General features: G+C 40.5%; 3 protein-coding genes across 3 annotated transcripts in view; 2 read left to right on the top strand and 1 right to left on the bottom strand.

Moving 5' to 3' along the window:
* LOC145488262 (uncharacterized) overlaps positions 1-12522 on the top strand; it is a 61508-nt gene that overhangs the window by 29079 nt on the left and 19907 nt on the right. The gene's annotated exons all lie outside the window — the stretch shown is intronic.
* On the top strand, positions 5303-8841 carry LOC145488241 (uncharacterized). The gene is made up of 2 exons (XM_081467063.1): positions 5303-5712; positions 7008-8841. The coding sequence occupies exons 1-2, from the start codon at positions 5667-5669 to the stop codon at positions 8834-8836; spliced, it is 1875 nt and encodes a 624-aa protein (XP_081323189.1). The 5' UTR covers positions 5303-5666; the 3' UTR covers positions 8837-8841.
* LOC145488242 (man(5)GlcNAc(2)-PP-dolichol translocation protein RFT1-like) lies at positions 8911-12487 on the bottom strand. Its single transcript, XM_081467064.1, has 3 exons — positions 11276-12487; positions 10554-10785; positions 8911-9985 (listed from the first exon to the last, which is right to left on the bottom strand). The coding sequence occupies exons 1-3, from the start codon at positions 12390-12392 to the stop codon at positions 9697-9699; spliced, it is 1638 nt and encodes a 545-aa protein (XP_081323190.1). The 5' UTR covers positions 12393-12487; the 3' UTR covers positions 8911-9696.

Genomic DNA, 12522 nt, shown 5'->3' with positions numbered 1-12522 from the left:
TTGCCAAAGTAGGTGTGGATCCACGAGCCGACAGCCGAGTGGATCCGCAGACTACTTTGACAATGTTATGATGAAATTTATTTTCAATAACAGGACAGACGCATTAAAAACTGACTTCTATTTGTTTTTTGCGATGACAGTTCGCTCTCACTCGTTGACACATCGCATAAATTATAAATTCATGAGTCTGTCCGCTTATCGACAATAAAAATTAGCCAATGAGCCCGCGAGAAATTCTGCAGTTATTGTAAGAAACAACATTCAAGGCTGAGCGCCGGAGAGAATGGTGATATTTGAACCATTATCCGTATTCAGCTGCACTGTTCGGATTCTATGCAAACCAGACGCAATATTTCGATTGAATTGTCTTACAGACCGAAACATAATACCGTAGCAAGCACAGTTTATTCATGATACAATTGTTGAAGTATCTATGCACCGACCAAATCGATCACATTTGGCGCCAAGATCGATGGTTTGGCTCGGAAAGGAAAAGGTATACGGTCATGGTTTCTACTAGTTTTGGCATTCTTGACCATTCTTGCTAACGCAGTGCGAGGGAAAAATCTTCAAGGCGGTGAATGATCGGTTCAGTGGAGTTCAAGACGATCAAACTTTGATGAATACCCTTCAAGTCGATGAAATGGCGGGAAGAAGTGAGATTCCCGCCAACTTGCTCGAGACTCCGCCACCTTTACCAGAAAATAGTATATAGCTTTAGCCAAGCCTAAAACCGGAGCTCCTGGGCCTGGTTGTTTAAAATTCTACAGTTCCCGGCCCTGATAATTAAAAACGTGATGGTGTCAACTTAAATTATGCCGCAAATTTTAAGTACTTACCGGGAACAATGATTCCCGGGCACTGTGATTCAACAATGAGATTGCGCTTAAAGTCGATGCACTCCGCTATTTCTGTCAGCCATTACAAATACTGATCACGCTCTTTTAGAAGGCGAGGGTGAACTTTCAGAGCTGTTTTATTTGCTAGCGAAAACTCAGTTTTGCTTGGTATATCACTTCCAGGTTGCTTCGTGTCACGAAATGTTTCTCTAATGACTTCCTTATTTTAGATTCCTTTTAACAAAGGGGACATGTCACCTAGATGTCGGCCAAAGCTGAGAAGGCGTAGAGCCAAACATATATGATTTCTTCACTACTCCAAACGAAAATCTATTGGCTGTCGAAACTAAGATTTTTCGTGCATCGCAACAGAGATCGCGACTGGTAAAAGGGGACAGAGCCGTAACAACAATATTTACCTCTTTGAAAAGGTTTGTAATGTCCATTTTTGGGTCCCGTTCCTGAGTCGATTCAGATTTCTGGCCAGATTTTAAGGCTATCGTTTACACTTGTGTATAAAATAGTACGCCGTTATACTAAGTAAAAATACAGCTGTTAAAATTCTTGTCCTTATTTTCTTACTACATAGCGGTTTGTGTGCCACATTTTTCGAGTTGTTTTGAATGGAAAGAAGCGATTTCAAAAGAGCTCACTGCCTGTCCAATCAAACATTTAATAATTGAACACCGAAGTTAGTTCCCGCGATGCCCAAGGACACCGTTTTCGGCGAGAGAAGTTGTTTTGTTTATAGCGAAGAAGCGTCCTGTATTAAAAAATGCATGTGCTATCAGAGCGGCAAGTTTTTCAATTTATCCGCTGAATAATCTCTGTGTTTTGTCTTGTTAGATAAATACGCTGGTAACTTTGAAGACCTTTGAAAATGTCTGTTTGTGCCCTTGTTTCTGAGCCTGTATTCTTTTGATCAACTTGACGGGCTCGTATTTCTGTTGTCCTGACATCGCGGCCTGATTTAATAAATTGATTTATTATATGGCTGTGTCTCACAAGGGCTGGGAACTACCGAATTCACGAATTTGTTTGGCTGAAATCGATATTGACCGCGGTCTAGATTTTCCCATCTAGACCGGCATCTAGACCGATATTATTTTGCGTTGAAAAAGTAGCGAACTAAAATACAGAAATGTCCACCATTTTCTTTTATTTTCTGCTCAATCATTTATGTAAGTGCCAAAAAGCCTGATGACAAAAAAAAAAAAAAAAAAAAAGTAAAGAGGACGGGCAAATTTCGGCAGGTTTAAGTTAAGCTCATATCCGTTTGCAAGCAAAATGTCAGCAAACCAGTTACATTAAACGAATTAAAGTTTTCTTCTTTGCCATATAATAAGCATCTTATTAACCGAGCTAAGTCGGTCTGTATGGGAGAATCTTGACCGAGGTCGTGAGTACAGACCGAACGCAGTGAGGTCTGTACACACGACCTAGGTCAAGATTCTCCCATACAGACCGACTTAGCTCGGTTAATAAGAACTAATTCTTAACACGTCTCTCGCGAAGTGGCGTCAAGGAATTTCATTCCCGTCGTGTCGAATATAAACTAGAACCCCTGCCGATGTTCTATGGTTCAACCGTAGAAGAGTGTAGCAGACCCTCATGAATCTCACAATGAAGCGCATTCCAGCGGTGCCGACGAAGTTGCTTGACATATAAAACTTTTTCGTAAGAAACGGTCAAAGATGCGACCATTATTTGTGAGGATCGCAAGGCTGGTATGGATGTGTGGCTTTCTCGCTCTCATTTGCATTACTTTTTTAAACATAAAAATGCTGCACGAGCGGCTGTACGAGAGCGACACCGCTGCCAAAGAAAGTCGAAATCGTAATAATGCTTACGCGGAAAGCTTAAGTCCAACTCCAAGCATCCCTTCGATAACTCTGTTCGTGAGGATGGCGGGCAAACTAAAAGAACACAGGACTCGTTTTTACTGTGATCTTTTCAGGACTGCTGTTCTCTTCTGGCGCGCATCGTTTGGAAAGACAGTCGTAGTTCTTGACGAAGAATCAGTTGTGGATCATGTTTATGCAAATAACCTGACAAGTCAAATCAAACAACACTTTCCAGATCGCAAACTTGAGCTGGCCTTCGAGTCGTTACCCAAAAACGCAAGTGGTTTAACGTTCAAGGGCGCTCGAAAATCTCCGGGTTACAACTGCCAAATTTGGAGCAGTTTCTTTATTGATCTATACACAAACGATCCCATTATAGCATGGATGGATAGCGATGTTGCATTTCTGGCGCCTGTAACAAAAGCAACCATATTTAACGGCTCAAGGATACGCATCCTGGGTTCTGAGTGCTCTATGAAATTCAGCTGGGTGCGAAACTGGGCGCATGTCACCGAAATCGCGCTTGGGTTACCTATGGTGGCAGATTTCATGACGTATTTTCCTGTCTACATTTACCGCGACACTTTCACGCACTGCAGAGAGTACATTCTAAAGAGATTTAAGACAAGTAACTTTGAAGAGACCTTTCAAAGGATATACCACGGTGCTTGTAGTTTGATTTCACCTGTCAGTGTGCTGATTAGTTACGCTTGGTTCTTCGAGAAAGATCGATACGACTGGAACCTAAAGATATGCAGTGAGCTGAAATCATACAATAGACGGCTCCCAGTCGGCCACAAAATTACTCCACAAGACACAGAGGATATTCTGTCCCAGCCGCAAACGACTTTCCACGTGTCTTACGCAAAAGAGCCTCTTTTCCCAAACATCCTGATTAGTTACTGTCTGTCACACGAGGCAGCGGGAAGCCCGCAGGCCATGTGCTCCAATCATTCAGCTTCACTAGCCGATAACTTTGTTCTTTTTTACCACGATCTTCAAAGGCGGGATCACTCGAGGTGAAACGCCGTGCACTGGTAACAACAAAACTGACCACTGTTTAAAAGTTCTAGATCGTCATTACAACCAAGTTGGGTTGGACATCAGAAAAGGACGCAAAATACAATGGGACGATTTTGAAACGGTCGAAACTCTTGCAAAAGAAGTTGACATTATGTGTACAATGGAGGCAAAGGAAAAAAAAAGATACTGAATAGAACTGAGTCACAAATTTGTGATTATGAAAATATCGAGGGACCGCAGCCAGTATGAATCGCTTGTAGTACAATTTAAAAACGTTCTCGGCTTAAAATATCATAAAAGCACAAGCTTTCGGCTGCATAAACGGCAGTCTTCAACGGGTGAAAAAATGGACTTATAATTTAGCATTTTTGCTCAAAAGAGCGGGTGCTCTATCGTCCTAGGAGTAGAAAAGGGCACAATTTGTACAGCATTCTTTTGCATAATGTTGTTCTGTTGTTTATTTTATCTATGTTTTAGAATTTTTAGCGCGTCTTTTGTCATTTCACCTGTTGAAGGCTGCAGTACAGGCAGTGAAAAGCTTCTGCTTTTATGATATTTCTAGCTAGACACCATTTTTAAACTTAAGTGGCAGTCCCGCTAAAAGCGGTTCACTCGACTTCGGGACCAAAAATAATTTTCCCTCATTTTTTGTCAGTAAAAAGGGTTTGGCACCAGTATATAAAAAAAGCAATTTACTATTTTCCAATTTCTTATCTTTGCTTTGCTACAAGCCAAAATTGAATTTTGGACGAACTGAGGTTGCCGACCGTTATCAGAAAGGTAAAATTCACCGATTGTGAAGCGTGCTCCGTCCCGGCGCTAAAATGTAGCTCACAGAATTTCGTTTTCATACAGATTCTAAGGTACATTCATTACTTTGACTAACGCGATATGCCGGAAACTTTTCGGAAAATTCTAAACTTACGAGCGACACTGGAAAACACCCTACTCTGAGGCTTTTGTTCACCTTCTAAAATTTAGCCAAATTTGAGGGAGAAAATCTCCGTCAACAGTAGGGGCTAAATGAAGGCTAAAACGCTTATTCAAACGGTCACTAAACCTTGAGTAAATAGAAACATCGTCCACATTCTTGTCTTGATTAAAGTACTGTATGCAAATTTTTACTAAATAGTTTTTGACTGACACAGATCACAAAGAACTTCGAATGATACTGTGTACAGTATTTCAAGAATAGATTTTACTAGTCATTTCTGCACTGCCTTGCAGTTAATACGCTTCTTAAAGTCGTTGTTGCTCCGTACTAAAGAACTCCTTAGTTAACAAAGTTTGAATTCCTTCTTCACTGCGAAGAGTTAATCTTCTCGCTTTGACCTTCATCCCGGCCAACAACATTAAGAGAATGGTAGCGACGGAATACGACTTGAGGTAAGTGAAAAAAAACCCAAATCTTTCTGAATTCTTATTTAATCGATCAGTTTTGATGCAATTTGAGAGTGATACTGTATGTCCTCGATGAGAACAACTTGTTTTCGTGACTATGAGTGAACAACAACTGACTGACACACCAATTAGTTCATTTATTCATAGTGCACCAAAACTTTTGAAACCCTAAAGGACATTTCTCTTATACGAGCGTCTCGGACAAAGCCCCGAATTCAGTTTTTCACGTCGCGGTTTCGTTACCAGAATTTCTTTTAAGTCACAGCTACAACTTCGAATAGAACTACTTGAGACAATTACAAATTACAAAAATGTCTACGTTTTCCTGTCTGTATATGCTGTGCTATTCGCAGATTTTTTCCCAGCTTCATGCAGGTCACCAGTTTCAAATACTCCCCGACAATTTATTTAGTTTCATGTTGTTGTTTTCGTCTTCTCCAGGAAAACTAACGAACGTCAATTGATCAGCGATGTGAGGCAACGTAAAATTACCAGAAGTTCGCCAGCTCGTCACCGAGAATTTGTTCCATTTCTAGGCTTGATACTGGTTGTTTTAGCAATGCTCGCCTACTACCTCGGAACAACGCAACGATTCACAATAAAAGGTAGAAAACCCGGGCTCATATTAATGAGGGTGGTAAAGGGGGGGGGGGGGGGGGTATAGATCACGTTTCACGGAAAATAAAGCAGCCCTTTCACAATTCACGAAAAATACAACATTGGCATTTCAAGCTTCACGGAAAATAAAAGAGAACATCTTGGGAAATCACAGTTCACGGCGACTATGGAAATCACGATTCACGAGGAAAAAATGGTTATTTCACATTTCACAGGAAATGAAAGGGCCGATCACGGGTCACGAAAATACCCTTTACCACCCTCATTAATTTGTTCACAAGAATTTTTTCAGTGGGAGGGGTTGGGGAGGAGGGCGCTAATTGTCTCAAATTAAAGAATTTTGCGTTTAGGAAAGGTTTGGGCTTATATTCGAATACGGCATAGTCTGAAGTCTCTGAAGATAACGCTGTGAAAACAACAGTACTGCAGTCGTTAAACGAACAATCCATTTACTATACCAACTATAAAACATGCCCCCTCCCGCATACCCTTATTTTCGGGCTTTTTTTTTTCGAGGTGAGGGCGGGCTTTCTTCAGGGTTGGCAATGGGAGTAGCGGTATACCAATATACTTAAGAAGGCAAACCCATTATACCCAACATTTTCCCTCAAATTCATGCGCAATATGAAAATTTGGAAAAAACGAAGTATACAGTTGAACCTCAGGTTGCGACCACCTCTCCTCAGCGACCAGTTTTCCAAAATACCAAAAGTTTCCAAGTCAAATCACCCTCTCGTAATCGACCGCGACCACTTTTAGAGATAAAAGTTTGAAATTTTCTCTTGTTTTTAACCTCCCGTAAGCGACCACGTGACAGATAATAGCGCGTACTTCAATAAGAAGGTGTCGTAACCATAGCGCATTCCTAGGTAGTACAAGAGACGGAAATTTCTCAATGGGAAGTACAGGAATTTTTCTCGAAATTTACTTTTCGCATGAATAAAACATTTAAAACCAGCTGGAGGAAGTCTTTGCAGTTACCATATGCTGATGAGGCAAAACTTTGAACCAGTATGTTCTAAGCTCTCGTAAGCGACCACCTCCCGTAAGCGACCATTTAGATTTGACATTTTGGGTGGGTTCGGCTGTACTTTATACCCATAAATTAAAAGGGCCAATACGGGCGTCAAAACACCGTATACTCGATTTAGAATCCCCATGTATACGGTATACCCGAAAACCCTGGCCCAACCCATGTCTTGTAATCGTAAAGATTCCTGAAAACCTGTAGTTACCAGTGGCAATCAAATTACCCAAAGCTCACTTCAGCTTTTTTTTACAGGTCATCTTGTCAACTTGAAGGCTGACACCATTATTCAGTATTTTGGCACAGGTGAAAACAGCAAGGAAGTTGAAAAAAGTACAAACCAATTTGCCTCAAAACTAAACACAGCTCTCAAGAGTAACGTTCTTCCGGAAAAAACAAGAAATCTTGACAACAAGACAATGAAATCTTTAAATACTGCCAGCAAAATACGTCCAAATGTGGGCTTGAAATTGTCTTCGAAAGAAAAACCGAACGAGTTGCTAGAGAGCGACCAAACTAAACAGAAAGTGAGTAGAAACGTGTCTTTGTTTTCGACGTCCAAACATTTACAATCGCCAAAAAGAAAGATGAATAAAGTCATCCCAAAAATGGAAGATCTCACAGAAAAAGGTCATCTTCCCAAATCTCTGGACAGTAAGGCTGAACTGATTTCAAAGATCAACGGGAAAGAGTATCTAAACTTACAACCAAATGCCATGAGTCAAAACACGCCAACCTTAGGAGAGAAATTTAATTTCGATGCTTGGTATCGTAAGAAGACGGTTGAGGTTTGTGGAACTGGTTGGCAAGAAAACTACCGCAAACTACACGCAAATATTCTTAGTAAGCGTCTGGAAGAGAAATATTTGGTCTATTTATGCCCTGGTACTCGACAAGGTTGTTGCGGTTATGGAAATCGCCTTAGAGCAGTCGCATCGCTGTTTTATCTGTCAGTGCTCACTGACAGGGCTTTTTTGATTGATTGGCGTGTGCCTGAGCCAATAGAAAACCACCTCAAACCGCGTTATATCCAATGGAATTACACGGAACCCATTGATGTGTGCACGGGACTGCAAATACGAAAACACTACTGGGGCTCGACCAAGACTGACGTCCGGGAAGCTGAAGGATGGATCATACAGGATTCCACTCACTTTAAAAAATGGCTGACTACGACTGACTTGAAAGAGTATTTTGACTGGCCGGTGGAAGAAATAACCACGATATGGTATTTCGCCGAAGGAGGCCTCACTTTAAATTCCTATCTACTACAGCGTGCCAAGGAATTGGGAATTACACCCTTGATTTCTCAAACACCCAAGTTCAATCTGATAGGGTGCGCATTTGATTTTCTGTTTTTAAAGTCTGACGCCATGGAAAAAAAACTCAACGAAATGAGAGCGCAATTACAGTTTGATAAAGGACCAATGATTGGAATACACATTCGAACAGGAGATGACCAATTTGATTATTTCTCGTCTGATAACGATCGAACCTGGAATGTCAAAAACGTTACGCGACTTTTAAAATTCTTTGACTGCGCGAGGAAAGTAGAAAGAAAACTTTTTGGAAACGAGACGAATCAACGAACAAAGGTCCGATGGTTTGTGTCCACTGACAATATCGAAGTGAGAGATTTTGTCCAGGAAAGCTACCCTCACAAAGTAGTCGCTTCCAATTTGACAATTCAACACTTGGACATTCTCTTCAACACCACAATCTTTAACTTCACCGCCAAGTGCAATTACACGGATGCTAGCAACACAACGCTGGTGTGCTACAACGTTGAAATCTTTAATCTCACTGAGTATTGCGCTAACCGTACAAATAATACATTGGAAGCAGATAACAACTCCACCATTAATGGAACAGGACCATTCACTGAAGGCATCATAGCCATGTTGGTTGATCATTTCCTATTGGCTGAGAGCGATTTTCTCATCTTGTGTGACAGCAGTTTCGGTTCGACAGCGGTAGGACTGAGCATGCGCAATACTGATAGTTATATCTTGGCTGATCGAGGCTGCGTTGACGTTGCATCAGCTCAGAAAATCTCGAGACTGAGGTATTTTGGCAGACGATGACATCTTACCTTTTTGATGTTGGAAGACAGAGACAGAAACTTGTAAATTATGAACTGTTGGTATATTAAAATATGTTTTTCAATACAGTTTTACAGGCTCTAGACTTATTTGAGTCAATATTTCACAATTTTCAGACAGATAGACAGACAACCTTTATTCAGGCATGAATAAAAATTGGAACTTGGTAGCTCATGGGGTTGGTCATAATAAAATTAAAATTAAATTAAATTAAACTTCATACAAAGTTCAGCGATACAGTTCATGTCAGATTTTGTGGTATTAATTCAATAATTCCCTGTAACAGAGCATTGACTGTGCCGTAATATTTTTAGACGGTGAAGCTGAAGGAGACACCATGTCAAATAAAAGATTTACAATGTTACTTTTCAAACGCACTAGAAGTGCATCATGAAACAGTACATTGTCCTGGTAAGGGAATGAGAATGAGAGAGGTCTGGTTCTCATTCCCAGGCCTCTCTGAACTTTCCTACTAAACCATGTTGAGATGACAACTTATCTTTTTCCTTCAAATATTCCCTTTGTAATTTGTTTTTCACATGATGCCCTCTATGCTGTAATAGTAGAAGAATGGATGCTGTATATGTAACTGTTTCAGCACACTCTTAATTTAGTTAGAAAAAAAAATCAATTTACATGAACTTTAGCCTGTGACAGGGCTCGCAGCTCAAGGTAAAGGAAAAATAGTGAGGGAAGGGGGAGAGAGGTGAGTGAAGGTCTATAGTAACAGGGAGTGGGGAGGGGATAACTTCCACCGTTCTACAACACTCCTATTAGTATTAATCTTTTCTTTTTTTCCCTGATTGGAGAGTTTACTCTCAGGCTTTTCAGCGGATCTATTTTTACTCCTCTTTCCTTTTTTGTCTTCCGAGCCAGTGCTCCAACATAAAATCCACAAGGGTTTTCTCTTTAATGTAAATGCAAGCCGCAACAACCAGCAAACATATACCACCAGTACCGATATGAAGAATGCGGTAAAGCCATCCATGGTTACAGCACAGACTTGCCTCTGATATGGCAGTTATAGCCCAGGAGATAGCATATGCCACTAACACCAGAGGTGATGGCACAAGACCTTGTAAAGGTTTAAGATGAGGGGCTGCCTTGAAATAGTTGTGGATGAATATAAGGCTGAAAAATAAAGGAAAGTTTTACTTCATATTTTACTACAACAATATTTAAAATTCTGTAAAAAGTGCGCAATGAAAGTTGATTGATTGATTGATTGTACTATGAATTATGCAGAAAATGTTGTTTTTATCAATAAATTATACAGAGTGCACAATATCTGCAAAAGGCCAAGTGGCCTTCACATGTTGTAGTACAAGGCAATAATGTGTGCATGCATATAATTGCCTTGTTAATAATAATTGTCTTTCAGGGGTTGCACCAACAATAGAAGAGTTTAACATAACACTCGCATTCAATCCAAAAAGACTTTGACACTTGAATTTTTTAAAATGCCAACATGTACTCAAGCATTGAACTTCTAATGAACTGTACAAAATGATTACAGCACAGTAAATACAAGCCCTAAAACACTCCTGGTCAATATTTATGTAAGATGTAAAACAATTTCCACAACTAAAGGAAGAAAAAAAGAGAGAAGGCAAGTGGAACTATATCCCTGGTTTAGGCCAAGTGAATCGAGGCTTTCCCCAAAGGGTGTGCAATAATTAATTGTTTCTTGATTCTATACCTGTGATAAATCCGAAGGAGCATGTTCAGACAGTTGGCAATGACAAAGCCAACACTACCAAGAATGGTGAGATACCACGACGCCCCTAAGAACACTGCTGAGAATACCATCATCTTGTAATTATATGAGTCAACATCATCTTTGCTCATGGCAGCAAACATGAAGCATTCCGTCATGCCGTTTACAGCAATTATCAACACATACAAGCAATACCATTGCAGCAGAGAGGGACCTGAAAATGGACAGCAAAACTGAGCAATTACTTTCCATGAAGCTTGCTAGACTTGTAACTGTTGTCAGAATGGTTCTTGAATCCCCCTGCCTAAGCTGCTTATTCAATACATAAACAGGAAACCATATTGGTCGTAATTTCAAGCCCTGGGATGGCTTTTAATATGCTATGCCTGTGTTAAGCCTACAGCCTTGTAAAAGGAAAGGGCCAAATTAGCCCGTTTTTCATTTTTCTGGGAGCCATCTCTGATTGCAATGCGGAATTCCCGCAATGGCACAGTCTGGTGGAAACACTGTTGGCCAGCAGTTACTTTTTGGTGTTTTAAACAAGGAAAATATTTCTTTTATGTTGAAAGCAATTTTGTACATCAGAAAAAAAATGCCTTGAAATATCGTGACATGGCTCCTCCAACCATCAGCACTAATGACTGAGGTAGGTTACTCCATTGATACCCTCAATTAGAGTATGCTTTAAAAGAGTGAAAAAATACCTTCTCCACTGCTGAGAGTAGCACCTCCATATATGTCTAATAACAGGAAGGAGTAACTGTAGCCGAATACCAAAAACGTCAACCCGACTAAAACGACAAACTTTAGAACAACCTCTAGTGTCTCAGAGGCCATTTTTGCTGATTTTGGTGATTGGTGGTCAGCTGAGCTCCCTCTTTCCAAGGTGTGAGCAAAGAAAGTGTAGTAACTCTCCTCAATTGGCATAAACACACATCTGGCAACCAGTGAGCCAAGATTGTTAATCACATCATAAATTCCTTGCTGAGAAAAAGTTAACACCTTGAACAGTGTCATGATGTAGCGTTCACCTTCTGTCAAGATCTTCTTTAAGAAGGATTGTTTGAAAAAGCTCCATGTCAGATGAGCCAGTCCTAAACTCACAAAACTCCTGTCAGTTAGAGTTTTTGGGAAAAAATCGCATACTGATTTCAGAGGGAAGTCGTTTGCAGCAGTAAGTTTCTCTTTAGGATTAGAGTTAATGTAGTATATAAAGTACACATAGTAGAGAACCATTGATAAAAGCGAGAATGCCATTTGTGCAATGCAAAATGTAATGATCCCAAGATCTGGTACGAAAACTACTAGTCCAAGAGTAATGACACATCTGGCAAAGTTTGCAATGCCTTCAATGACAACTTTGAGCCGTAAAAACACAAATGCTTGAGCAACAACCCAGAGTTGCTCGGACAAGAGTTCAATTGATCCGCAGGCTGCGAAAACAATAACCGCTAAAGGATAATTTGGAATCTTCACTGGATCAGGAATCTCAAGAAGATACAACCATACATAACCAAGAACGGACGACAGTAGAACTCCCAGCGGGGATACACACCAAAGAAGATTGATGACTTGACCCCACCTCTTGTCTGCGGTTTTGCTGAGACAAGCTTTACGGAAGGCTTCGCGCGCTACAAACACGATAGTTTGGTTCAGAAGCATCAATCGCACATTCACAATTCCGATCATATCTTTTGTGGTGTAGCGTAGAAGAATGCCGTTCATCATAAAGGTGAGTATCCTAAACATAACTTGCAGAATGACATTGTAAGAAGCGGAACGAACGGTGTTTCTCACCAAACTGTCCTTCTTGTCCGCCATTTTGTCAGCTGTGCAAAGACTAGCATATAAAAAAGGCTGTGATTGGATAATGTTTCTAGAATTCTCCAATCAGCGATCTGATTTTATTGGAGAATTCTTAAAAAATACTGCTGAGCAATACTCTCAGGGT

This window comes from Orbicella franksi, chromosome 5 (assembly GCF_964199315.1).
Source record: "Orbicella franksi chromosome 5, jaOrbFran1.1, whole genome shotgun sequence".
In the NCBI taxonomy this organism is placed as follows: Eukaryota; Metazoa; Cnidaria; class Anthozoa; order Scleractinia; family Merulinidae; genus Orbicella; species Orbicella franksi.
The sequence above is the reverse complement of the archived record's forward strand: the minus strand, read 5'-3'. Positions and strand labels throughout refer to the sequence as shown.

Excerpts from the sequence above, each read along its gene's own strand:
- LOC145488242 (XM_081467064.1), bottom strand. The coding sequence starts at position 12,392 with ATGGCGGACAAGAAGGACAGTTTGGTGAGAAACACCGTTCGTTCCGCT. Across the intron at positions 10,786-11,275 it reads TACTCTCAGCAGTGGAGAAG|GTCCCTCTCTGCTGCAATGG; the intron begins GTATTTTTTCAC and ends GTCCATTTTCAG. Across the intron at positions 9,986-10,553 it reads CTCCTTCGGATTTATCACAG|CCTTATATTCATCCACAACT; the intron begins GTATAGAATCAA and ends TTTATTTTTCAG.
- LOC145488241 (XM_081467063.1), top strand. The coding sequence starts at position 5,667 with ATGCTCGCCTACTACCTCGGAACAACGCAACGATTCACAATAAAAG. Across the intron at positions 5,713-7,007 it reads GCAACGATTCACAATAAAAG|GTCATCTTGTCAACTTGAAG; the intron begins GTAGAAAACCCG and ends TTTTTTTTACAG.